Source organism: Crocodylus siamensis, chromosome 2 (genome assembly GCF_052110815.1).
Source record: "Crocodylus siamensis isolate JL-2025a chromosome 2, ASM5211081v1, whole genome shotgun sequence".
In the NCBI taxonomy this organism is placed as follows: Eukaryota; Metazoa; Chordata; order Crocodylia; family Crocodylidae; genus Crocodylus; species Crocodylus siamensis.
In genome coordinates this window covers 222,737,898-222,765,259 of record NC_143396.1, presented here as the reverse complement: position 1 = coordinate 222,765,259, position 27,362 = coordinate 222,737,898, and the positions used below count along the sequence as shown (strand labels likewise).

Genomic DNA, 27,362 nt, shown 5'->3' with positions numbered 1-27,362 from the left:
AGCTGTAACATTTTATTTGTATAAATCAAATATCTGTAATACAAAAGGAAGCATGTTTAATTCAGCGGTCATGGAAGCAGCCTTGGTTTTATGAAACTTTGGTTCAATTTCTTTTTCCTTCCTGTTCTAACTTGAAAAAAAATCAGTCTCATCAGGCATCTTTACATGTGCTCTGGGATGCAAGGGGGCCATTTTAATTAGAGCAACTCTCAGGAGCCCCTCTAATTAAAATGCCTGCAGCATTTCATGTATTCAGCATCCTGCACTTCAAAATGGTGGCAGAGGGGCTTTAACTGAAGCTCATGCGGTAAGCTTTAAAGTATCCCTGCCAACATTTTGAAATGCGGGGATGCTGGATCCATGTGACACTGAAGCTACTAGAGCACTTTAACTAGAACACTCCAGACGATTTGATTAATCAAGTCTGCTCCTACAAGTCCTAATTAGAATGTGCCAGAGCAGGCGTTGGGCACATGTACAGGTGCCCTTTGTGCCTTAGTGCCCTATGAGTACAACAGTATTTCCCTATCCTACAGCAGTGTTTGAAGAAAGATATATTAAAGAGTCTGAGGATACTATATTAAAAAGGAAATTTATATAAATTAGATAAAAAAGTAATTGTAAAAACAAAGAATTTACTGCCATTAAAACAGGTGTTTCCTAGTCAATCTAAGCAGTAATTACTGAATCACACAGAAAGACAGTTAAATCAGCTCCGTCAACATTTTCCACTTCATGAGCAAAGGGAAACAGAGTATCTTCTATGCCATTTGGCTAAGAAGTTATCATAGTCTTTCAATTCTATATTTTCCCTCAGTTTCTATATTCCCTAAATGTTGTGCGCGCTTTTTCACATGTGCATATTGCAAAGCACTTTAAATATTGGAAGCTATCTCCTATGCTTTCAACAGAAGGAACAGTTGGGTGCTACTAATTTTGACTGCTGAGCTACTTCCCTGAGTGCCTGTGAACATGGTCACTTTGTGGTTTTCTCTCAAGTGACAAATTACTTGTTATGAGAAAACTACACCATAAGCAACCTGCTGCAAGGACTGTTATTTACTATATGCTTATACACTACAGGTGAGGCTGTAGGTGCCAATGCAAAATAAATAAATAAATAGAAATGGTCAAATCGAACTATTGTCTCTTAGCTCAAATGATGGAGGACTCTGTTTTTGGAAGTACACGCCTTATTTTCTAACCTGAGTGCCTAAGTGTATGGCAGAGCGGACAAACCTGATGTCAATACCTAGCGGGCTGTGGTATTCATCCGACAGTGTATTACAGAGTCTATTTTTATGCTAGACTAATGTCTCAATGGATTAAACCAGCAACTAAAGCTTTTGTCCTATATGAAGCTTCATGTGAGCACAGAAGTCTACTCACATAGAGCTCAATGTAATATTAGAGACAGAGCTTCTGCTCATTGTGACTTTACAGCAGGAGGCTAGTGGTTCTCTCTGTGAGAATTCTTACCAATTTTAAAGACTTTTGGGGATGCTTCCACTCTAAATAAGCTTAATATGCTGCAAAAGCCTACCTCCATCTCCCTGATACTCATTAACTCACTATAATCATGATTCAGATTGCCTTGAATTCAACCTCTTCTCCCAAAATAATGTATTGAAGTAAGATTGGGCCAGTTTTCCATTATAACTTTTTTCATCATATCTGAAATTAAAGGTATTTTTATTTCCAGGTTTCACTAAGTTGATAGCAGCCCTTTAAAATACAGAAGATTTGTCCTAACCACATGGGAAAAGTATTTAAAATGAATACCTTTTTGGGACAAAGTGACATGGGTTAGTCTTTTCAGCAATGGAAAATATGTAAGAATACGCAGAAGAGTTTAAAATCTTATTCCGTTATATTTTAGTAAAGGACCATGACTCATAATTTTGCACTGCTGGGCATATCTTATTAGGGAAGAACTTATTTCACTGATTGAAAACAAAAGAATTAACTTCATACAAATGAAAAAGAGAACTGTTTAATGAAACAGTTAATGGTTGTGCCAATTTCCTGTAAATTTAGAAGATAAAGGTCATGCTATACTGCAAAAATGCATTTTAGACTCCAGTACTAACAATGCATTTTAGATGTTCATAAAGTGATTTGTACATAGAGAGGCAAGTATAAATCAAAGTCCCACGGCCATTCCTGTGTAGCCTCTCAATTAGTGACATGTTAATGATACTACTGAGTACGTGGGTGAAACAGTCAAGCCGGCTGGCAAAAGTGTTTTGTAGTCTGGACTTCTCTAGGTCCATCAGGTAAAACTCTCATCCTAAAGTAATAAGTAATTAAAATGACTTTTCTTTCTGTAAGCTATGATCCTATGTTAAGTAAAAGTTCTCTGGTTCGACTTTACTCCATGGTGGTCCCAGATTGATATGGTGATACTAAAACCATGCCAGACATGGTTGCAGGGTAAGCATGCAAAATTCCCCCTCCCCAAAATGATTTTTCCCCTCTTGTGCACAGTGCAAGGCAAAAAATTAAAAAACAGACAAGGGTAATGGACAAGCATGTTGACTGTGATAGAACACGTGCAAATATACCTCAGAAACACTATAGGTGGATGAGCACGAAGGGAGCCGAGCCTGGTTGTGCAGCGAGGAAAAGAAAACATTGTTAAAATGGAAATGGTGGCACAGTAAGGGTCTCAGAAGGTTTTCTGTATAGGTGGTTCCAGCACTGAGACATTAGCAGGGGGTTCATTTAGTTCCAAAGACCAGGTATTTCAGTATCAAAATGCTTCATAATTTAGGCCATTTAAGGTGGAAGCTTCTTTTAAAAATGGAAAATCTTTTTTTCCTTCAATAATGGTTACAACTAGCAATGAATCTGAAGTAAGGATTCAATCTTTCCTCCCCCAGAGAGCTGGCAATGCAACAAGAACATTCTTGTTAGGACAGTTCAGTATTCTGGGACAAGGTTTTCCAAATCTCTCACATTTAACCCTCATAGTTGTATTATAGTTCTGCAAAGCATGCAGTGTGAAAAGACATCATCACCTTTCCTATATATCATCCTGATGTCATTTTATTTGATGCTCAGTACTACCATTTTGATCATGGGCTTCTCTCTTCTGTCTCCAACTTCTCCAAAAAATGGGAGATCATCAGCTCTTGTGCAACCAACGCTTTGTATGTTATTAAGGCTAGGTCTACAATACAAACCTCTGGTTACCTATCTGTGCGCTTCTGGGAATGTTGTACTGGAGGAAGACCACAGTACAGATGCAGTCTTATTAACAAAACTATGCTTTTACTGATACAGTTTGTTTTGATCAGGCAGTTTAGTTGTACTATCTAGGCATAAAACACAACTTTACTGATACAGCTGCATCCATACTAGGATCGCTTCGCCCCTTGATAGCTTTCTTATTATGGTAAAGCACTCCTTGTATAGATGTATGTTCAAAAATAGAAATCAGAAAGAGTCTCTATTCATTACTTGGAAACTTGGAATGTTTTTGAACCTCAAACCCTTTCCCTTGATGGTAATATTTTACACTTCACACACAGCAACGATTCCAAAGGCTATGTTCTGTCCTTTACACATCACATGTCTTGGATCATCAACTAATCTGGGTTTTAAGGATTGCCGCAGTGTCAATTCCCCATCAAGTTCTGCCAAACTTGCATTACCCTGGTGACAAATGTTGCAAAGACATAAACAGTCTAATAAATGAGAAGAATGAAAAGGGAATACAAATGAGTAAAAAATATCTTGTTTTGACTTTTTCCCCAAAGTTGGATAAATGAATGACCTGATTTTCAGAAGTGCACCCCAAACTCCAAATTGTTTCATTCAAATTAGTGGTCAATGCTTCTCAAAATCGGGTTAGATGTATGTACATTCAAGATGAGCACAAGGAGAAGTTCCATTTATGTTACCAGACCACAGAAAAACATGTGCCCACTTAGGAAACATGATGGAGTGTACTTAGAAGAAGACACTGATGTGTAATTCACATGTGGGTGTTCTTCAGTATCAGACACATGATGCCATCTAATTTTCTTCATGAAAATTGGAAGGGTACAATTGCAGGAAAATCCCATTCTTTATGCTTGGCCACATTCCATTATGAATCTACTACAATATTTTATAGAGATATTTATACTTTCCAGGATATTGAAATATTCAGATTAAAAACATTTTTTCTCTTCTTTGGCATTCTGTACATATTTCCTTTCCTCTGCCTATATACAGCTATTTAATGAAACTCTATGAATATGGACTATTTTAAATAATTGTATGTGCCCAACATTTATTTCTCTCTGTCATAATTTTGTGACCACATGGTACAGCAGCTTTTTTTGGTTTTACAGAAAAAGATAATGTCACAAATAGAAAACTACTTCAGTTGACTACAAATAACAGAAGACGAAATCTGAAAAAAGACCATTTTTTATGCAGCCCCTTTTTGAAAAGAATGAGTGCATAAACAACAGAACATAGAGCAAGGTAGTTTTGGAGAGGATTTTTGCAGTGTCCCAACAGATGGTGGGTGGTCTTTGGTTTAATTATAAAGCATGGAATCTTGTTATTGCTTCAGGACCTTTGGCTGAGTCCCCAGTTACAACACCAATATATATTTTCCAACCATAGTTCACAAGTGTTTTGTGAGAGTAAGGGGAAAGAAGATCCATTAACTTCAGCTTAGCAGGTAAGGATCTAAAGAATGCAGTATTAGCAGGACTAATCAAGGCAGCAGCTTTTAAAGCATAAGAAATTAAATAAATAGGAACAGGAGCAGTAAGGGAGTTTAGAATCATAACTAACAGAGCTGGAAAGGACCCCATGTACTTTATTTCTCATATGCAAAAGTTAGTACTAAATCCTGGTGTGTTTACTTCCTTTGTCATGTTATTTCAGGGTCTAATTACCTTCACTCAAATATTCCTTTACTATTGAGCTTCAGACTTTTATTCCTTCTGTCATAAAGCTACCTTAAATAATTCCTTACTCTTCTCTTGTGTTATAACCTCTTAATTATTTATAGGCATATGATGATATATACATTAATTTTCCTTAATCTCACTTAATGCCAAATTTTCTCTTAATTTATTCAACCGTAAATTAGACACCCCCCCCTCTATTTTGTGTCATTTCCTTACAACGATGAACTCAAAACTGTGCTCCAAGTGTGGATTTATCATGGCTTTAAAATCAGGAATGACCTCCCTCCTCTCACACGTGGCACTTCCATGCGCACATTCCAGTGTAGCGTCTGCTTTTCTTTGCAATGGAATCACACTGTGAGGTCATGTTCAATATGATGCATGCTAACTGCTCGTGAATCCTTTCTGCATCACTGCTCTCTCACTGACTATCTCCCATTTTGAAATTCTGTCTGGTATAAACGTTCCCTAATTGTATTACATAGCATTATTTAAATTAAATATCAACCCATTTTTCTAAACTCTCTCAATGATTCAGTAATTTCTCTCTGTGACCTACTATATTTTCAATTCCCTCCTAATTTAGCACCATCTGCAAACCTGAAAGATGACCCTTTCTAGCTTTTCCTTCTAGTTAGATGGAGAAGTTATCTTTGTTTCACAAGAGATCACATGGCTCCTACACTTTACTTCAGATGAAGCTAATCAAAACGTACCAGGATCTGAGTTGTTCTTTCTATCAGTGATCCAAATAAAAATACATACCTCAGTTGTTAAAAATGACTATAGCTCAAATGACTTTAGAAAAGCAGTGCCTATTTACATCAACAAAGAAACTGGCCCAAAGGCTTCATTAGCAACTTGCCATGAATCTGAGGACCATATGACCCATGTCTCCTATCTTTAAAAAAGAGACACCATTAAAAGGGAATAAAAGTTCTATAAATGTCATCTTTCCTCATGACCAAAGAAGGCAAGTGCTAAGATCAAGATGTAACATTGCATGGTGGGCCCTGAAGCCTTCATGGGAAACCTCTATGTGAAAGATGATGATAGTAGCCCCAGCTTTCATTATAGAATATACATGTGCCATATTTGGCCTTCCAGATACATTTTGGATGCTTACTTTGGTCTTAAAATTGGAATATTTGATATAAACTGCATTCAAAGGTTGATGGCCATATTTTCCTAGGATTTCTAGATATTCTACAGATTAAAAAAACCCCTATGGAGTTTATATGTCTGCAGTATTTTTCTGGAGATTTTTAACTTGAATGTGAAGTTTATTTTCTAGCCTATACAGTTATAAATACATTTTCTAAACATAAACTCATGCAGTGCTGGTTTTTTAAACTGCTTGATTCAATCATTCAAGGAGGTGTTAATTTTGAAAATGAGATACTACTCTGATTAAGTAGTTTGCAGCTGATAATTTTAACATTTGATGTATTCTATTTAGTGTAACTGCATTAATTTCAAAAGCTGAGAAAGTCTAAAATCGTAAAGAACTAATTGATATATGAAATATTTAATTTTCTTTTGTCCTCAGCAAAGGGTTCTGGGAAGGATGACAGATATTAAATATAAAGGGAATTGGAATTTCTCCAGGAGTAGGCGAATGGAGTATATTTGATTGAAGATCTCGGGGGGGGGGAGGGGAGAAAAACATTCTCAATTTGGGATTTTTTTTAAAGAAAAGACATGACTACTGATACCAAAAGTAATTTTAAAATTAAAATAACTCAATACATTTTCAAGTCTTAATTTACTAGTATTTGTATATGTGTTTTGAGTTAAAACACTTAAAAATCTAGCAAATTTTCCAAACATTTCAGCAGAATCAAGGACAAAATTCTAAAAATTTGGCAAAAATTTCTGCAGATTTCCAGTAGCTGTCCCAATTAATGAGGTAAATGTATCTTTGAAATCCACTATAACACAAAGTTTCCACCTTAATAGAATACAAGACTTTGCAACTGCATTAATTTCTCCATAATTGGGCTGGTCAATAGCTATTACCTTTTCCCTTCTTACACCAGTCAATCCAGTTGCCACATTATAATAATGTGAGCTATTTTTATTCAAACCCCTTTCCAAAAACAGTATGGAGAATATAAATAATAATTTGAAAGTACATTTATTAAGTATTTCCTCATTACTTTTTTCCAGGTACCTACTATTTATGAAGTAATGAGTTTTTAATCTAACCAATGACAATGTAGTCTCTTCTTTTTTATGAAAAACATCCATTATCATATCAGATAATGTATCAGATAGATAATTTAAGCTGTGAAATTAGTTTCAGATTTTGAATTTAGTATCTTACTTGGAATAGTTTCAATTTTCAGAGGTAATGTAAAGGCACCTGTGGAGTCCACAATACATATTTTGACTCAGACTTTGACCTCCTTGCTCATCTAAAATAGTTGACTTTTGAAGGTAGAGGGCCATATTATAAGAAATAATCTGACATAGATGAAGGCAGCTATTTTATCTTAAATCAGTATCCCAATCTCCAGCCGTCCAATTAAACAATTCCTGAGATACAGAAGGTTACTAGAGCCACATCTTTTCACCTTTCCTTGTGTAACTTTTTGTGGAAGGATGTATGATCAGAACAGTTTTCGCAACATTCAGCTTCGCTATCCACTTTCTGTAAGATCTGTGTTTATCCAGCAGAACTAAAGTGGACTCAAGGGTGATACAGCTCAAATGAAATTTTTTTTCTGCCCTTCTAAAAGCTAATACATTCGGCATATCCCCAAATGAAAAAGTCACACAGGTTATGCCCAATGAAACAGCTTGCTTAGTAAAATTACATGGGTTCCAAAGTGCTCTCATCAATTTGATTTTAAAGAGCTCCTGTGTATCATTAGCTCAACTCCCTTGTATTTGACCTTGTGTAAGAACAGGGTGTTCTACTTGAAAAGAGCAAGAGTAATCTTTGGGCTTAGTTTTAAACTGAAATGTACAGAAACATAAGAAGGTCTACACCTCTTCTTTTACTTTTACTACATCACCATACTGGGTTTTTCATTAAAGTGGCAATGCTGCAAACGATGTCAACTGCCACAGTATATGGAGACACAAATAAGGAGAAGGGTCTACAGACATTATTTTGAGAGCCCTCTCTGAATGGAGAGTCATACAAGTGGTATTTTGGGGTAAACACAGTTATAAATGACTATGTCTATATGCCCACATATTTTCCTTGTTTTCCTAACTCATTGCATGGTGCAATTTGACCTGCTTGTAAAGAGACTGTTAAGAGGCGAGTCCAATATTTCAAGAGGATTATTCTCATAGGAAAGAGGCACTGTCTATATTGCTCTGTTGGATACAATTTGTAAGACATCTTTGGCTCTGGGAATATTGAACCATATAGAGGTGTCATGAATAACATGATGAACCTTAATAGTTATTTCAATTGATTTTTCTCAGTTCCAAACATGATTTTTTTCATTACAGCACAAATATAACATCTAAGAAAGGTGCTGAATGTTATTTTGTGTGCTAAAAAGATTCTGTTAACTCAAAACGAGCTCAGATATTTTCTTAGCTTTGCATATAACATCAATATTTAACTTTTTTATTGAGATCAAACAGGGAGTGGAAGAACATCAAAGGCAATGGAGAGAAGTAGGTAGTAGCTAAAACTGCAACAGGATTACTTGAAACCAGCCACAGCTTTCAGTTCAAAAGCTTTCAGTAACAGACAGAAGAGGCTTCCCTTTAAACTGAGGCTATCTGCTGAGTTTGTTATGAATTCTAATATTTAGGAACCTCCTACAAATACAGTTTTGATTTTGGAAAGGGATTTTTTTTGTTTGTTCAGTCATTTGCTGCCATTAAAACAGTCAAAGTTTGATCAACATTCATGAAAAATATACTAGGGTTTTCTTTCAAACAAACCCTGCTAGTTAAGTTAGAATTCTCGCAGACATTACAATGAAACCCCAGCTAGAAAAGAAAGAAACACAAAGGGAGAAAGAGAGAGAAAGGAAAAAGATGGGGATGAGCGGACAAACCAATCAGATTTGGTGTTACCAGCCAGCGGAAGTTTTAAAAAAACAAATCACCGAGTGAAATCGTACATTTACTCGGAGAGAGCATCCTTTGACATTGCCTTCTAGGTGATCTCTGAGCTCCTCCAGCTTTCGATGGAGCTACATGTAAACATCAGAAAATGAATTGAAAAAGCAACCTGTTCTCTTTTCACGTTTTTCTTTTTTCTTTCTTTCTTTTTTTTTTTAAATAAGATCATAGCATAACACATTTCTCACTGCCTTTGGCAAAACATTTCAAGACATCAAATTTCTTTGCACAACACAAATATACATGCTCAGTAAACTCTCAAGCTGGAAATGATCTATTCTTTCTTGATTAGCAACACTGTATTTTCAGTATGGGAAAAATAAACACAACTAAATAAAGGGACAGTCATTCTAAAGATATTTGCTTTCTTCAAGATTATGTGCATATTTTTCTTTGGCAAGGCCATGTGCTGCATATGGTCTAGTGACAGAAAACTTTCTTGGAGTCAGTTTTCAAATGCGAGGACCTCAGTTAGGGTTCTCCATTCTATATTTCGATGTTTGATATTGGACTCCGATGCCTAAGAAACTATGTTAGTTAGCTAAGTTGCCATTTTTGCTGTTTCAATGAAGAACTCAGAACTCTAAATTAGGTATCAGCATTTGAAAAGTGGGCCCCAGCTATTTCTTTTGAAATTGACAGACTATTGTATTTAAGCCCGACTCATAAAAAAAAAATTTAAGTAAATCTCAACCCAAAAAATGTTTTTTTTTTCATTCAAGGTAGGCATACATATTATACATATGCATTAAGCATAAATGTAGTCTCATTAAAAAGCAGAAATCAAAGTAGTTATTTATACAGACACTTTCAAAAACACAATAGAAACTGTGGCTCATATTATTTTCCTTCTGTGAATTCAGATTGCATTGCATTGTGTTCTGTTGAAATGATAGTGCATCATTAATATACAGTGCTTTCCTCCTGTACACTGAAACTGTGACAAAGGGAGAAGAAAAGCTAAAGCCTCACAACTAGACAGTGAGGAATGCTACAGGTGCTTCTAGGTTGCGCTGGTATAAACAAATAGCATCTGGATTAGTTTGCTATACTGAAATCAATTTAAATGGTGTCATTACTGGAAATAGGTGCATAATTAATCCTTCCCCTCCCGCTCTTTATGCTCAGTGAAATAGCGCTTTCACAGAGAGCAGCTGTACAGCAGTGTTAGAGAACAGAGAGGATGGCTTGTCCTGGACCAAAGGCAACACACATACATACAAAAAGAAAACAGAAAACAGAAATCAAGAAGGCAGGAAAGGCTAGGAGAGTGCAGAAGAAGAAAGTAATAATTAGTGCTTCATAAAGTTCTAAAAGGAAATAAAGTGGAAAAAAGGTGAAGTATTGAAATGACTCATAAAGAGGCTACTGTTGAGACTGAATCTTGACCTGGTGGTCTACACTGTGCACCTCCAGCATTTCGGTAAATTTGGGCTACTCAGATATGGTTTTCAAATACATCCGTATGAGCAAGAAAGTATTCTCAGCAAATATTTAGTGTCTATTCATATGAGCTACTGTACAAGAGTGGGCACTAGTTTACAAATCTGCCTGTTTTCTTAAGTGCTATAAATGGCTGAAGCTTTTTATATTTAAAAAAGAAGGCAGAAAAAGGACTAGTATTATTTCCTAAGTAATAGCTCCACACTTATTAAATTTACATGGATCTCTCTCTCACACACACCTGAAGCATATAGATACTAAATAATCAATTTTCATTAAAATGACATTTTGAGGAATTTATTCCAAACAGTGAGAGCACTAAACCAACACTGTAATTACTCTTAAAAAGGAGAAAAAGTCCTCTAAAAACAAGTCACTTCTCTGTGTAACAGGCAGTTAAGACACACTGAATGACATTAATCAGAGAAGTGGTTTAATCACAAGCCCCAAATTATAGGAACCTAAAGCAGGCTGTTACTATCTCTTATTTGTAGTGACATTCAAAGCTAGCTATTTGGCAGCTTGCCTTCAGCTGGTTGTTCTATGTGTAGCACAGAAACAAACAAAATGTGACCCAACAGCGATAAGGTTACTGAAATAAAAACAATGGGATGGTGAGAAATGGAAAAGCCCCTTCCCACCCTCACTTTCCCTCCCCTCTCCAAAAGGAAAAGTGTAGGCTATAGAAGAAAACTTGCAAAATAAATGTTAGAAACATATTTACTTTGAGGGATCCAACTCTACTAGCAACTCCTTTGCTTTCATCCGGCCGTCTAATTTGCTACAATGGGGGAAGATGGGTAAAAAAGACAGAAGAATAAAGAAAAAGTGAACTTAAAAAAATTTCCACACAATCAGTTAGCAGTACATGCAAGACATCAATTTGACTCTCTGAGACACCTCTAGAGGACAAGGACACAAACTTATTTCTGGAATAAGTGATGCTTCATCATGTCATCTTAAACTTGTTTCACTGAGACTTCTTTCTTTAAATATATTAAAAATTCAACACTGAAAGTTTGCATGCTAAACCCACTATCCATGTGTTTTTAGAATGCATATTACTTAGAATTTCATGATCACCTGAATTTGGCTATGGAAAACAGTGACGTCCTAAGACACTAATAACACTTCCCTCCCCCCAGCATCTTTCGCTCCAATTAATGTTTTAACCTTGTCTTATAAACTGGAAGTAGAAGGTATCAACAACATTATTAGGAACAGATAGACAGATTGAGGTATCCTGACAAGTATCATTATAGATACCTGCGAGAATGAAATCCAGCTTCATACTGACCCAGGCCTAGAGGTTTTAGCCACTGCCATTAAGATTCCCAATTAAACAACTGTGCTGCCCAACCAGAAAATTTTAATGCCAGACCAATATAAGATTTACTATAATATGTCTGTGCTGCATTTTTAACACCGCCTGTCTGGTTCTTTTTCCTTAATTATACTAGTCTTTTTCTAGATGATGTAAAGGAAGGAAGAAGCAAATGAAGCTGCTGCTCATCAATCTTTCGCGTCACTATTAATGTGTCAAACAAAACCTTCAAATGGCAGATGGGCTACTGTCTTAGTTATGTTCTGAAAAACCCACTTGAAATAAGAGATCCATCCAGAACTAACACTCTACTAAAGAAAGTTACCTTTCTGTAATGAAATTAAAACTAAATCATTTTATTTGTGGAAAGGGGAGAGCGGAAGAGGAAGAGAAGTGAAGCTGAATGCCAAAGATGAGACTGAATTTTTCACTTATTGTTTGTTGGTCTGCATTCAGCCTAGGTTGGCAGTGACTAACAGTTTTTATGATCTGATGGCTGTCCCACAGTTTATGTAAAATAAGTTGTTGCGTTCAAGTCCAGTTAACAATGGATGCATCACAAATGACTTAGCTGGCATTCCTTTGATAATCTCAATAGGCAAGCCAGAGACTGGAAGGATCACAGAAAATCAACTCTTCACACAGTGCTATAAGTGATACTTTCAGGTCGGGCTGAGAGACAATGGCAAGAGCGGTGGTTGTCAGTAGGTGCATTTACTATGCGCTTTACTGCAGAGTAGACTAATTAGTTCTGCAGTAAAGCGTCACTGTATATATGTGAGCTGGTATTAAGACGCAGTAAACTAATTAGTACTGTCAGGGATAGTAAGATAATATTGTTGAGGACAGTGTTATCTTATGGGGGGAGTAATTAACTGCACAGAAATGCATCTGTAGATGGGGGTCATAAATTGTGCCCAGTTAGCCCAATGAGCCAGGGGCCTGCTCCACCCTGGCTCAAATTGTTGCTGTCCTGGGAGTATGTGTAGATACTGTGCCCAGGAGCAGTTTACTCTGGCTTGAAATGTTCCAGAGTTTATTGCTTCACATTAATTGCATATGCAGATGCACCCACTGAAGCCTATACCACCACTATTTGTGTTGGACTTAAAGTGTGGATAAGTTTGGGACTTCACTCTCAAGGGAAGTCAATCTAATACTTTTCTTTAGCAGCAAATTCACAAGGAAAAATGCAATTAAGCATTATTAAGAACAAGGGACTTTAATTCTGATCAGATATACAAAATATTTTTTGTAATTTACTGTATAACTTCAAGGGTCCCATTAAATTATAATAATCTCATTCTGTATAAGTGAAACACCTACTTTTATTTTCATGATAGAACATAAGTAAATCTTCAGGCAATTCAGGTATTCCCACAATGAATAACCCAGTTATACTAAAAGACCCCTGTAAAAAACCAGATTTCATTTAAATATATTCATGCTTATAACCTACATGCTTTTATATAATAATATTTTATTTTTCTCAAGTCCCAAAAGGGGGAGTAGTAGTGGATCAAGGAAAGGGATTTCATGGATTTGTATTTATCTTTCTTTATATGCAAAAAAGAATGGGAATCAGAAAAAATAAAAATCGAAACGAGAACACCTCAGCACTACCAAAAGAGAAGCTGATGGTTGTGGAGCAAACTCAGTGGCTGTTTGTAAACAGTGGGTGTGTCTACACATGCATTTACACCAGCTTAAATTTACTGCGCAGTAAGTGGAAATAGGCTGACGGCTACACATGCAGGTGCTAAAGTGCATTGGTCTGACTTGGGATTAAGTTAGTCCCAAGTCAGTCCACATACGAAGTGTTACCGCTCAATAAGGTGTCTGTGCCGTAAATTAAATGTTCAATAAATGTGCATGTGTAAACATGCCCAGTGTAAACATTATCATCAAAGCTAAGCAACTCAACATAATCTCAGCTCTGAGGCTGACCCCTTCAAAGCTATGGGGAAAGGGACAATGTTACATCATAGGGATACTGGTAGCAACTCTTTTTTAAGGCTGTTGAGCATTTTCCATTAGAAAAGTTCCTTTGGCTTTTGGGGGGAATGTCTTACATTTTTTTGCAGCAGCCGTTTCCACTCATCAGGGAGAAAACCATCCATGAAAGTGCTTTTTCCATCCCAGTCAAGTTTAGCTTGAGTTGAAAAACTGTCATTTGCATACATTGTCACCAAAAATGTTGACAAGTTAGCCAGAACAGTAAGTAAACGTGAAGAACAGTAAGTAAATGTGAAGAATCTAATCTAAAGCCAGGGAAAACCACTGACAAAGCAGCAGGAGAAGCAGCAACAGTACCTCAAGCTCAGGCTACACAGGGAAACCATCATCTTCCTGAGCTGTGCTCTATGTGACAATTCTCTCCCTTGGACCAAAGTACATGGCCAAGTCTATCCCCCCATTTTGGGTATACTGTCTGGAAAAGGGATTCCTCCAACCACTGTCTCACTTACTACAGGAGTTGTGTGATGGGGACAATATAGAGAATGTGTTGGGGAACTGCAGGAAGATAAAAGAACATCTTCTGGTTAGAGCTAAACAGAAGAACTCAGTCCTATCCCTGGTTCTGCCAAAGTCTTTTCAAACAAGGGTGAGGAAGTCCTAAAAACCAACTAGGTGGCTACTAATTACACATTCCTCATTTTCCTAGGTGCCCAAGATGCGCCACCAGGAAGTGTTAAACACTCAAAACTGGAACTGAAGTTGAGGTGTGAAATCTTGGCCCCACTGAAGTCAGTGAATCTTTTGCCACTGATGTCAATGGATGTGTCTAAACCACATTAACACTGATCCCAGGGAGAGCTGCTTTTCAGCACTGCCTCACCTAACCAGTATCACGGCTGCTTTTAAGATCTGCTTTGGAGTGCTTGATATCAGCCTTGGAGGTCACCTGTGGAGCACCTTTTTCTATAACACTTTTGGATCTGATGTATGTGAGCAGGAGGGGTGGGCAGTGCATCCCCAAGACTGCAGAAATACCTCCTGGAACAAGAAGTTCAATCGGTGAAAACTGCTGATGACTTGTAATTGCTTCATATCTTTGGCATGGAAGCAGTGCATTCTGGGGGAATGAGTACATGATGGGAAGATCTTAAATTCTAACCTTGGCTCTGCATTGATTCCAGGTGTGGGCTAGGTGAGTCTCTACCTCTGATCCTATATCTGTAAAATGAGGTGAATAATATTCTTTTTTTACAAGGGAGATGAGGAGATATATTCATTAACAGTTATTTGTGGTGCACTAAGAGGCTACACTGCAGGCATGTCTACACGCCTACTTACTGTGCCATGCAGCAGTGTGCTCAAACATGCCATGCTGCTCCATATGCTTTGGATTCCCAAATTCAAAGCAGTGTTAAAACATTGGCAAAGAGAGGTAGTTAGCTATGTTAATCTTATGTCTAGCAGAAGGCAGGGTAGACATGCACCTTCTTAGATTAATGGAATCAGAGATGTGTAAGCTTTTGTAAGCAAGAGTTCACTTTATCAGATGTTACGAAAGGACACGCACAGAGCTCTTTATCCTACCTTCAACCCTAGTAGAATCATAAAGCTGGGGCTCTGCCTCTCAGTAGTGCTAACAAGCACCTACAGCACAGTCAAATGTGGCTACTACATTACTTATGGTTCAGAAGGTAACACTGGCAAAGAAGTGCTGTATGCCTGAACATGATTAGTCTGCTATCCAGATTTGCCCTAATTCCCTAGAAAAAATCCTAAGGGAATGAATAACTCTATATTCATTTGTTGCTTTGAATATTTTGTAGCAAAAAGGTAATGGGCCATTGATTAAACAATAAGGTAAAATTTTGGACAGCTGAGGCACTTTGTGAGCATCCTCTATACTGAGCATTGATGAGAAAAAAGGACAAAAGCATAATGCATGTGCACGCGAGGCCAAAATTAAGATTGCACAGGCAATCTAAATTATGGTACGTCTTTTAAGAACTTGATTTTGCAACCTAACTATTGCTCATTTAACTCAATGGTATTTTAAAAATATTTTTCTGGCCATGTCTCTATCTAAAAAGTGAGTGGGTATTCCCACTTGGGATGGATAGATTATGGAAAACAAAAAGACAGCAGATATATACAACTGTGATAGGTGGATCTCAAAACCTGTGAGACTTTAGGCCACAAAACTTACTCCTAACAGTTCAAACTCAGACATCAAACTGCCAAGGCCTATGTGCTGCTAAAATGATGCAAAGACTTGCATTTCCTGCTTGATAATGAAACAGAAAATCTGCATTTACTTAATTGTAAGATGAGGTTTTTCTCCCATTTAGCATGGCAATGGGGAAGCTCCTTGTCTTAGAACCATGTATGAAGGTGGCGTGGGAGCAGGCAGCTGCTGTAGCTCAGGCTCCAGACTCTACCTGGGGTTGGGGCTATAGCTGCAGTTGCAGCTACTTCCTGCCCCTCCCCCCCATTGTCCCTGCACCTGCCATCTTCCGCCTGCAGCCTCTTCTCCTCCATCTGTCCCCTCACAAAGCCTCTGTTCCCCCACATGCCCCTCTCTCTCCTGCCCTTACTTTTGCTTCATGCCTGTAGGCTGTATGCATGCTGCAGCGTGGAACACTATGTGCAGCCCCAGCTCAGGCTGGAGCAGCAGTGCACAGCCCATACAACTGCTACAGGGGCTGAGCTGGGGCAAAGCTATGTGTCTCAGGCTAGTACAGGGATGGAGCGTGCCAGCATGGAGTAAAGAAGAGGAAGGAGCAGAGGCTGGAGAGAGCAGAGGCGTGGGGGAAGGGGAGGAGAGGGAGCAGAGGAGGAAGGGGGTGCCTAAGGCTACAGGTGGGGCAGGAAGGGGGAAGAGGTGGCAGGGGGGTAGGAACCTCCCCACACCACCTGTACCCCTGCCTCCCTGCAGCAGGGAGGACAAATTTAAGATGACTCTCCAATCATTAGATTCTACAAAAGAAAATTTGTAACAAATTTTAAAAATTCCCATGTATAGAATGTAATCACTGGGGGGTCATCTTAAATTTGAGTAACTACAGCTACAACCGGGATACCTGACACATGGAAGATATCAAATTTTAGCCAATTTTAAAAATGAAATCTTCACAATTTCCCAAGCAGGAAGCAAATGTGACCACCTGAAACCTGAGATACTGCTCCTGCCTTGGTTCAAGGCAATTTGCATCATAACAGAGCCTCACAAGACTGAGGCTGAGAGAATCCTTACCAGCTAAAAACTTCTTGCCCAGAGGAGCTTGCCATTTACTGACTCCTCTGTGAAATCCTATGAAGTATGAACTTTCATTTCTACCTAGGAGAACTTTTACAATCTTTTCTCTGATGCCCGATGAAAGGTGTTTGTGCCTGAAAACTTTCAATTAAAGAATCTTTTTTGCAAAAATCTTGTTGGTCTAATAAAAGATATCACCTCTACCATGAGTCCTGATTTCTAATTAAATACACTTTTGTTTTGTTTTTTATTTTTTCACAAGGAGGCATGGTAGAAACAAAGACATAGATCTGGCTGTCTCTGTACTGAGCTTTGAGGAACAGGCTAAAATTTGCACTTGAAGCAGAATGACACCAGAAGCCAGTAGAAGGAACTAACTAGATGGAGTCAGGAAGATCAGGGCAGCAACCAGGGGAGGTAACTTGAGTTGCAGACTATTTAATGGACCTGAGAGAAGACAAATGTCAGACAGATGCTGCAGAAGAGGAGGGACCAAGTACTGTTTTTCTAGCAGGTGTCGCATACTTTATTCCAACATTATCATCCCAGCATGGGAGCACTGATGGCCCCTAATATTTTGGCCCACAATTCATTTGTCCACTGGACCACAATCATCACATTTACACCTATTAAAATCCTTTAGAAAACCCAACTGGTAAAACCATTAAAGCGTATATGTCAGTAATCAAGTTTACTAGCTAGAAAAGTAGAAGACAGCTGCTGACAACTAAGCTAAGATCCTTTCCTCAGGGGTATTTGATTTTAAAGCAAGAATTCCAAAACATGAGCAAGTAAATCTCCTTTGAAGATTTAGATCCTGTGAACTATCTGTCTGAGGCTTCACCAACTCCTTGGGACACTGCCCTCCCTTTTGGCTGCTTCCCCTGGATTTCACTAGGGAGCAGTCTCTTCTTTGAGTCCTACCTAAGATGCTGTAAGACTTGTATCTGGTTTCCTGTGGGTGTGTCTACATGAGATGCTAAATGTGCAGTAGACTAATTCTACTACACATTAGCTCATCACAGCAAAAGCTGTCTATTGTACTAGTATACAGTAGAATTAGTCTAGTGAGCATTAGTGTCACTAGAAAGGCGTATGCTGGCACTACTGCAGTTATTTAGTACCTAGTTATTACAGGTACTAAACTGAATGTGCAACAATTACAGCACATTAATGCATGTGTAGACATGCCCTGCAGGTCATAGACTTGCTCCTAACCATATGCTCTGTGCTTAAAGCTCTCAGTTTTATAGAACCTAAGGCCTTATTAGGTGCACTGGAGTGTGCATATGCATCAAAATGCTCAGTGCTCCAACAGGTTTCTGAAATCTTCTTTTCACAAATAGATCAGATACTCCATTAAATGAAGACAAACAATTTCTTTCTGAAAATGAATTAATGAAATTCTAGCAAAGGAAGATTTCCACAATAGAGATTTTAGCTATTTTTAATGGCAGGGCAGGTAGTGAATAAGTAAGGTGGGAGGTGAATGTGCTACACATGACCTGAGTCAAGTTGAGATTTTTAGGGGACACAAGAGAAAGCAATATAATTATTTCACATAACAACTCCCTCAGATTTGAAATTTGCAAAGATCAGTACTAAATGTCTAAGGAAAACTAGTAAGATAAGAGAACACAGGAAAGTATCATATTTGACCATATCACTGGCCTATCAAGTCTCATATTTTCCTGTTACCAGTTGACAACTCAAGATGCTGCAGTCTTATGTTCCCTGGTTGCAGAAAGAAACAAAAACTTTCTCCACTCTCCAATTTAATACACCTAATCAAATGTGCAATGTTTCCATGCTTTCCATTGAGAGGAAAAAATCCTTCCTACATCCTGATCTTGTTATGTCCTGACACATAACAATTGATTACCCTCTCTTTGCTTGAAAACTAAAATATAATTTATCTTAAAGTTATCTGCCCATTTTAAAATCCACTGAATCTGTCTCTATGAGACTGAATTCCACAAATTAAACACATGTGGCAAGAAGAAATATTTCCTTATTTGTTTTGAATTTACCTGCCTTCAAATTTCTTCAAGTGGCCTCTTTGTCACAAGTTACAGTTCATTGTGATAAGAAAATACAAGTCAGTTCTGAAAAATTATAGCATAAAATTATATATAATATTCAACCTATCACTGTCAGTCTGGGAATGGCCACTTCCTTTAGCATGGACATACATGAAAACATTCAACATGTTCCAGTGTGCATTACTGCCAGGGGACATTCAAGAGAAAAGGTCAAATTATAGAGAGAGAGTTGGAATAATCTTTTCTCCAGTCCTAGTTAGGCTAACCAGAAAAAACTCAAGTGATTCAGCTAAGAGGAAGATGGTTGTAATGCAAATAACTTTTGAAAGATGTTAAGGATAAGTAGACTGTGAAGACTAAAATATAGAAAGTTTAGACTTTAGAAGGTTTCAGACTGGATATAAGGAAAATTTATTCCTGGTTCATGTGACCAGACTGGAATAGACTCCCACTGGGGGTGGTGCAAGCACCTACCCTGGAGATCTTCAAAAGGAGACTAGATGCACACCTTGCTGGAGCTGTTTGACCCCAACAATCTTTCCTGCCCAGAGCAGGAGGGCTGGACCCAATGATCTCACAAGGTCCCTTCCAGCCTTAAACTTCTGTGAATCTGTGTAAAGAAAGAAAACTAAACATGAACTATAAAGGCATTAAACAGCCTCCACATCACAGAACCTTTGGAAGAATACAGTAAAATAAATGGAGAGTTTTTTAAAGGAAAGAACAGATTTATGTTGGAATTTATTATCAAAACTTTGTAGACTCCTCAAATTAATGTTCCATATTTAACTAGAGAAAAAGGTGGATGGGTATATACAGAGACAACATAAAAGCTTTAACACATACTTTATCAAACTGTTTTGTCGAAGGAAAATGTTGAAAAAAAACAAACTTGCCCACAGTTCCTGTTATAATAACACACACCTGACAAAGACAGCCCGGTTGGCAGTGATTTTACATGCACTGTCTTGGAACAAAAATGTCAGAGTAGTCACAGGGCTCACATGAAAGAAGTTAGTCTGGTTTCAAACAGCAGAGAGGGTCATATCCTACCAGGCCTTATGACACTTAGCTCCGACCCTTAGAAGCATTTGTCAAAGTTCCACAGCGTGGAGCAAATTGAAACTCAGTGAAGGACTTAGCACTAGTAACAGGCCAGAAACATGGCATAAACTGTCAGGCTTTTGAAGCTGGCAAGAAGTCATTTTAATTAGTGAAGTAATTACCTAGTGCTTGTTAACAAGTTCAGCTTGGGGGATTGTGACTGCCAATGTCTCAAAATTACATAGGAAATTATTCAAACAGACACTCGTCTCTATCGCCATTGTTTGCCTAAGCAACAACAGAAAATATAGGTAAAGAACTTAAGGTTTGCAGATACTGATGCTGCACTTCACATCACAATTCCCCTCCTCCATGAAAAACAATAGCCTACACTGTTGGTAAGTACCTTTCATCATTAAGCAGGGTTTAAAAAGTTTAGTGTATTATAGCAAATTGAGGGGGTTTTTTTCAAAAAGAAGCTAAACACATTACATTAATTGCTATAACTTTTCCTTCACTTATAACTAACCACTTCCAAAATCAAAATAGCAGCTTTTATTTTTATCTATGGACCAGATCAGAACCTAAGTGGTAATTTCTGAATAAATAGTAAAAGAAAATATTATTTCCAATAATAATTACATATACTCATACCCCTGTAAGTGTGATATGGTAGAAAGGTTATTGGCATCAATTTGGAATTCCCACACTTCTCAGAAGAAATTGAGCTATGACAGGGTTATGCAGCTTAATTCAAATGCGTCCAAAATAAATCACTGTATTATACCATCATATATTTTGCTCATGCCATCTATGTTATTTTAAACTTAAACTTTACCATGTGCAAAGCTAATGGTCTGTGATAATGTGGCACATGGTCTATGGATGGCATTACTACCCCCTCCTTTCAATTAAAAGTTTGGTGATATGAATGAATGGTGCTCCATGAGAAATTTTTATAGTTAATAAGGGTCCATTGGTCCCAAAAGTTTGAGGACTGCTGTTTTAAACTATGCTATATATTTTTCATTAGGTGGCATTATTTTTCAGATCATTCTGCTTCTAGAGCCAAGATTCACTAATGAGTCCAAGGCTATAAGTCTTCCAGAGGAGAAAATAACTAATACATTTTAAAAGCTCTAAAATCTTACCTACAGTAGTTCTTTAAAAACTGATCAGTGGGCACATCTACACATGCATTTACTAACATGCTTTAGTTAATGCACAGTAAATCTAGTACCTCTATTGTGAGATACTAGGAAAATGCACATTATCCTCTCAATGCACATTAACTAAACAGCCCACATTTTGAGTGATGCTTTAATGCATATTAAATTAGGCTAATGCACATTGAAGTGCATGTGTAGAAGTGCCCACTATTGAAATGTTAAGGTGCACAACTTTATAACCTACTTGGGTTAGAATAAAGTATCATGTGTTCTACTGGAAAGGAGGTGGAGTGTAAGAATGAAAATAAAACTTTTTTCATTGCCAGGACATATTGGCCAAAAATTCAGAACATAATTTTACCCAGCAGACACCTCAAACTAGTGTAATTTTTAGGGAACTTCCAGATATGGAGTTGGGAAGATTTTTTTTGTAACAAATTTAATTTTAAAGGGTGCGTGTTTGAAAAAGTCTGGAAAATTAGAAACTATCCATGTGGAAATCAATTAATGGGCACAGCAGAAGTGGGACAATTAATGAGAGAAGATAGATGCAATTCATCACACAGGTCTAGAATTTATCATGTAAATATTACATGCAGATAAATCCTCTGTTAATACTTACAACAGAAAAGAGAATCTGAATGAACCTTTATAGATCAGATATGTAATATATTGGTCTACATTGACAGTGCAGCAAAGAAGCTGCTTTTTTACACTGAGTTTCCTAGACCAAACTTAATAAAACTCTTATAGGGTGCTTTGTGGTTATGGGACAAAGAATGTGTCATAGAATTATATGTCCATGCTGGTGGCGATGTCTTCCTTGGCTGTGGGGGGCAGGGACATGAAGCGCAGCCACAGGTAGCCCTCCAAGCAGTGGTGGAGGTTGTGGGGAAGCCCAGACTTGCTCCCCGCATTGTTGAAGCTCAGGGTCCCATGCCAGGTGTACAGGTGCCCCCAGGACACCATGGCAAACAACAGCAGGGTGCAGTGGGTCAGGCACCCTTCAATCCACACAAATAGCTCCTCATACACCACCAACAACATGAATACCAGGGGCACACTCAGGAAGCAGTGCTGGCACACCAGGGAGCTGGCCCCAGGGCACCTCCCTGGAGAGGCCCCCTGGGGGCCTCCTTGGGCACCTCCCTGGAGAGGCCCCCTGTGGGCTTCCTTGGGCAGCTCCTTGTTCCAGTCATGCAAGAGCCCTGTGCCCCTGAGCCTGGCTGCCATGGGCTAGATGGTAGCACAGGAAAATGGCTGGCCTGCAGAAGACTGAGGGGAGTAGGGTCTGGAGCCATGGTACCAGGTGCCGCCAGGAGCCTAGCCTGTCCTGCCCTGGGAGTAAGTGGGGACGGGGTGTTTGGCTGATGGCTGCCTAAGCCTGGGCCTACCTGGCCAACTTACCATGGACCCTGGGCACCTGTGAATGCCCAGTCCCCCTATCTGAGGCCAAGCAGTGCATGGCCCCTAGGACAGAGCATCTTATCTGAGAAATATTGCAAACTCTCACAAACAGCTTCTTTCTTAAGGCTCTGCAGGTCCTACAGCTGTACACAGGGGAGAGGCCACACTTGGCAGGAAAGCATGGTGGCCTCAGCACATCTTGGAGGGCACCATACACCTCCAGGATGGCCTCCCTGGTGGCCAACATAGAAGGGGTTAGTGGGCATGGCCAGCTTGAGCAGAATGCGGGCGAGCCAGGTGTCTGCAGGGAGGGATGGGCACATGCTGTTATCCTGCCACTCCAGATGGGGCCAGAGCTGCTTGAGGAGGCTCCAGAAGCAGACCCAGGTCATGGAGAACACCTTCAGCCACTGCTCATTGTCCCAGGTGTGCTGGATGATGTGCAGTCACCAGGCCTGGATGGCTCGGGAAGCCTAGATGTGGTGGGGTTGTAGGCCCAGGAGGATCCAGGGTGGATCCAGTGGTGGCATTCAGAAGCCCATTTTTGGCATCTCTGCCAGTGGCAGCTGTGCAATGGAAGTGGCAGCACTGAGACAGTGTGCTGCGGCCAAGCAGGTGGTTTGCATGTAGGGGAGCTATGAGGGCCCAGATGACCAGGGGGTGGTCAGTGTGGTGGGCCAGCAGGGCCAGTGCAGCAGAGCCTAGGACGCTGGTCATCACTGCCAGGGACACAGGCTGGAGCAGCCATAGTGTGGGGAGGCAGAGTGGGCAAGGAGAGAGCTTCTGCGTGATAACCCTGTGGTGGGCATGCTGCTCCTGGCCAGGGAAGTGGCTGGTCAGAGAGTGGGACTGCCTTTTGAAGATGGCTGCCAAGTGCTAACAGTTGCAGCCGGAGCCTTGAGCTCCTCCTGGTGGCTGCAGGGAACCATTGCAAGGCTGCAGGAAGTTTGGTACTAAAAGCAGCAAATCTGCTGCCTAGTCCCTGCATGTATAGATGCCTGCCTGGGAGTGCTTAAGCCACAGAAGTTTACTCGTGAGTAAACTGGTTCTGGATCAAATTCATGTGTAGATGGGACCAGCAAAGTGCAAGACCAAGATAAAAGAATAGATCTAAATGAGCAGAGGCATTGTTAGCCATGTTAGTCTGAAGTCAAGTAGAAGGCAGGGTAGATTTGTATTAGCACATGCTTTAATGGGCTGAAGCATCTGATGAAGTGAGGTTAGACAAGAGGTTACTCTTTTGCTAATAGAATGGTTTGGATAGGCATGATCCTGTCTCAGGCGGGGGGTGGGACTAGATGACATCTGAAGGTCCCTTTTTCAATGATTCTATGATAGTTTGGTTAGTTGATAAGGTGCAAATCTACCCTGTAGATCTAAATGAACTAGCTTGAGTGCTATCTCTAAATGATACTTCACTGTACAGTTTAGATATATGCATGGACATATATAGGACAAGATTTTCAAAGTCCCCAGTGTTATTTGGACACCTACTTATGATTATAATTAAAAGTAACTGGGCATCCAAAACCCCAGGTGACTGAAAATCTCAGCTGTGCAGTTTAGGGACTATTCATTATGTTGCTGACAGTAACAGTTAGATAATCACGCTTTACTGAACCTCAGACTCTCTGTTTCTTTGAGGACACAGCAATCTGGGAATAAGAGAGCAATATGGTGAGGATATTTGAGAACATTAGCAAACCATAACATCATTAACCAAGTCTTTCAAGTTCAGTGCTGCTCATCTGCAGGCAGTTGTGATGACTTTAGGGGAATTTCTCTATACAAAGTATGAATTGTCTGAGGTTATGTAAAGTGACCAACTATCTATACTTTTCTGCTAGGTCTGTGCCAAGGTATCTCCTTAAATGACTGTTTTTTTCCTGAATGTGGACACTCTAAAATGTTTTTTGGCACCAGAGTACTGCTGAGATGGTAAAGTACTCTGTAGTTTCCCCTCACTTTCTGAAGCAGCTGCAAGTGTATTTTTGTCTAGACCCTGGATTTTAGCCCCTCAAATGTTGTGCTTTGTCACATGAACTTTCTGTGTGCTTCTTTACAATGTCTGAATTCCATTTTGAATGTGCAGCCCTTTGTAAGGAACACATTAGGGGCTTTGCCATATGTGTCTCCACCTTGTACATATCTTCCATTATGTTGTTGCTATAAATGTGTAATTAAATAACAGAAATTCTGGGCTAAGTTGGAGATGTGGGGCTAAAAGCAGAAGGCCCCAAAAGCCTGTTTCTGAGCGAATGCAATGTGAACCTCTGCAGGCAATTAGCTTGGTCAGCAAAGGAAAGAAAGCAGTTAACATGCCCAGCTGAATCAGATCAGATTAAACAGAGCACAAGGCCTTAAATTAGATGATCCAAATTTACAACTATATCACAGCTTATACATGTTAATAGAAATAATGGATGTAGCCAAATGTATTAGATGTAGTTTTAACAGATGTATTTGTGTTAGGTGTCCTAGATAGGTTGCAAAAAAAACAGAGCAGCCCTGCCAATGACAACCATAAATAATTTAACCAAAACAAACTCATGGCACTTAACATTCTGCCTTGGTGAAGGAAGGTGATAAGGAATCGGTCCTTCCACAAGAACATAAATCCACATCCACAAGAAAACTGGTTCAGTCCAGTTCCAAAAGTTTCAGCAAAACAAAGAAATTTGAATACATCTCATCAAAGTGTGGGTAAATGTATACAATTAATGACTGTGCATCTCTGGTTGTAAACCTGGGGAGTTTGGGGAATAATGGACCTGTGTTATTGGGGGAACTCAACAACAAACAAGAATTCAGAGATCCCAGCGTCCAGCCTACACCCAAATGTAAGTATGCTTTTGTATTTACATTGTCTGGTCTGAATACTTCTTAAACTTGTTAGCTTTCCAATAAAATTATTCTTTTAAAAAGAGGCAGGCATGCTCAATCTTTATCCCAGGACCCTGTCTGACAACGTGAGCTCCTTTTGTCTCAATTTGGGTATAGAGAGCATCTTATTTTTTACTTGTCTATTGGTCTGATATGCCATATGATAGTAGCACAGACCTACCAACAGAAACCTGTTAAAAAGAACAGTCCTCTCTTTGGATACAAACACTTGAGACAAGAAGCTAGCATTAATCAAAGAGAAATGGGTTGTCAGAGTAAAGTCTGCCATGACAATTTTGTCACTTGCCAGTAATCTGTCCTTACATACTGCAGGCTAATCAAGGAAGGGATAAGAACATTATAAATTGGCAGGAGCTGAGGTATTTTTTTCCTGTAAGACAGGAGTTTACAACCTTTTTTTTGGCTGGGGTGCCCCTGGCAGCTGGTTGAGAGGCAGGGAGTCCTCCAGCAGCTGATCAACGAGCAGGGGGCGGGAGACAGCAGCCAGTTGAGGAGAGCTGGGGGGGGGGGATCCTGGCACGGCACATGGCAGCAAACCTGGAAGTGCCAGAGGTTTCTCTTTGCCACTGCTGCATACCCCCTGGGGCCTTCCAGAGTACCCCCAGTGGTATGCATACCCCCGGTTGAAAACCCCTGCTGTAAGGCATTTCAGAAGCTCAAGTCGAGGGAGAGCTGCTCAATGAGACAAAAGGAAACCATGCCTTCTTAAATACAGACAGACCCATGGGGGCATGAGCTAGACTGAAGAGCATTACATTTGGTGGATTTGTTGTTTTCTAATGGCCTATAATCCAGCAGTTCCCAAACATGGGGTCTCACGAAAGTGGGGTCACAACAAATAGAATAGTGAAACCATAAGTTCCATGAAGCTGCTAATTCCATCAAGGGTGTAATTCTCTGTGTGTCTGCAATTACTGGGAGGTGCAGCTTTATTGTGCCTCAGCTGCTCTGCTGAACTGTTCCTGTTCCTGCAGTTACCTTGTGATAAGTGAAAGCTGAACCAAAGCAATTTAGTGGTCTTAGACTCAGGGATAAACAATCTTTGTGTAGCTCTCATGATGGTGTAAGAGCAGGAAAATGAGAAGTACTGCAGATCAGGTTATTAATTCTGGATACACGGACACTTATGGTTGTAGGGCTGGGTATTTGACAGATCAAATAAAATTTGGTCAACTGACCAGTCAAATATTGGTAAAAAATTGTAAACAATTACTGATAGGTCCAAATAATAAACAGAAAAAAGCACAACTTTTCCATCGAGTGATGTGTCAAAAACAATAAAAACCCCTATATTTCTGTCAAGAAAATGACAAAAAATGTAATTTTTTTGGTCAAATTGTCAATATTGGACCACTCTATTGACCAGCTTGCCAACCCTACATGGTTGTTCTAGTAAGTCCTCACTCCCATTGATGGAGGTCATGGGACATATGCCTGAATTACCAGGGGATGGAGATGTATCATATGTCACCTGCTTCAGAGAAACTGTCCACGGACTCTCACTTGCCCTGTGGGGAGATGAAAATCGGGGCAGATTTCTTCTAAATGAGACAGGGTTGAATTGCTTCAGTTTCACTTGCACTTACTACACAGTAACTGGAGGCACATAAACAATTCATATGCTCACAGTTAAAAGGGGAAAGTGGCGTACCTTGTATCAGCTACTCCTTGGTAATGTGGGCATTTTTACATATTTAATTAAATTTAGTTAAAGCGCCCTCGCCACCATTTTGAAGCACAGGGACACTGACTACCCATGATGCTGAGGCTGCTGGAGAGCGCTAATTAGCACACTCCAGCAGACTTGAT

General features: G+C 39.4%; 1 protein-coding gene across 9 annotated transcripts in view; it reads right to left on the bottom strand.

The window, feature by feature from the left end:
• Positions 1-27,362, bottom strand: part of GPHN (gephyrin) — a 612,917-nt gene that overhangs the window by 147,060 nt on the left and 438,495 nt on the right. For 6 of the 9 annotated variants that reach the window (XM_090033171.1, XM_090033172.1, XM_090033174.1 and 3 more), the window contains one exon: positions 11,176-11,232. The exons of the other annotated variants lie outside the window; for them this stretch is intronic. In XM_090033171.1, coding sequence (XP_089889297.1) covers positions 11,176-11,232 — 57 coding nt within the window. The remainder of the gene's footprint in view (positions 1-11,175; positions 11,233-27,362) is intronic. 9 annotated transcript variants of the gene reach the window in all.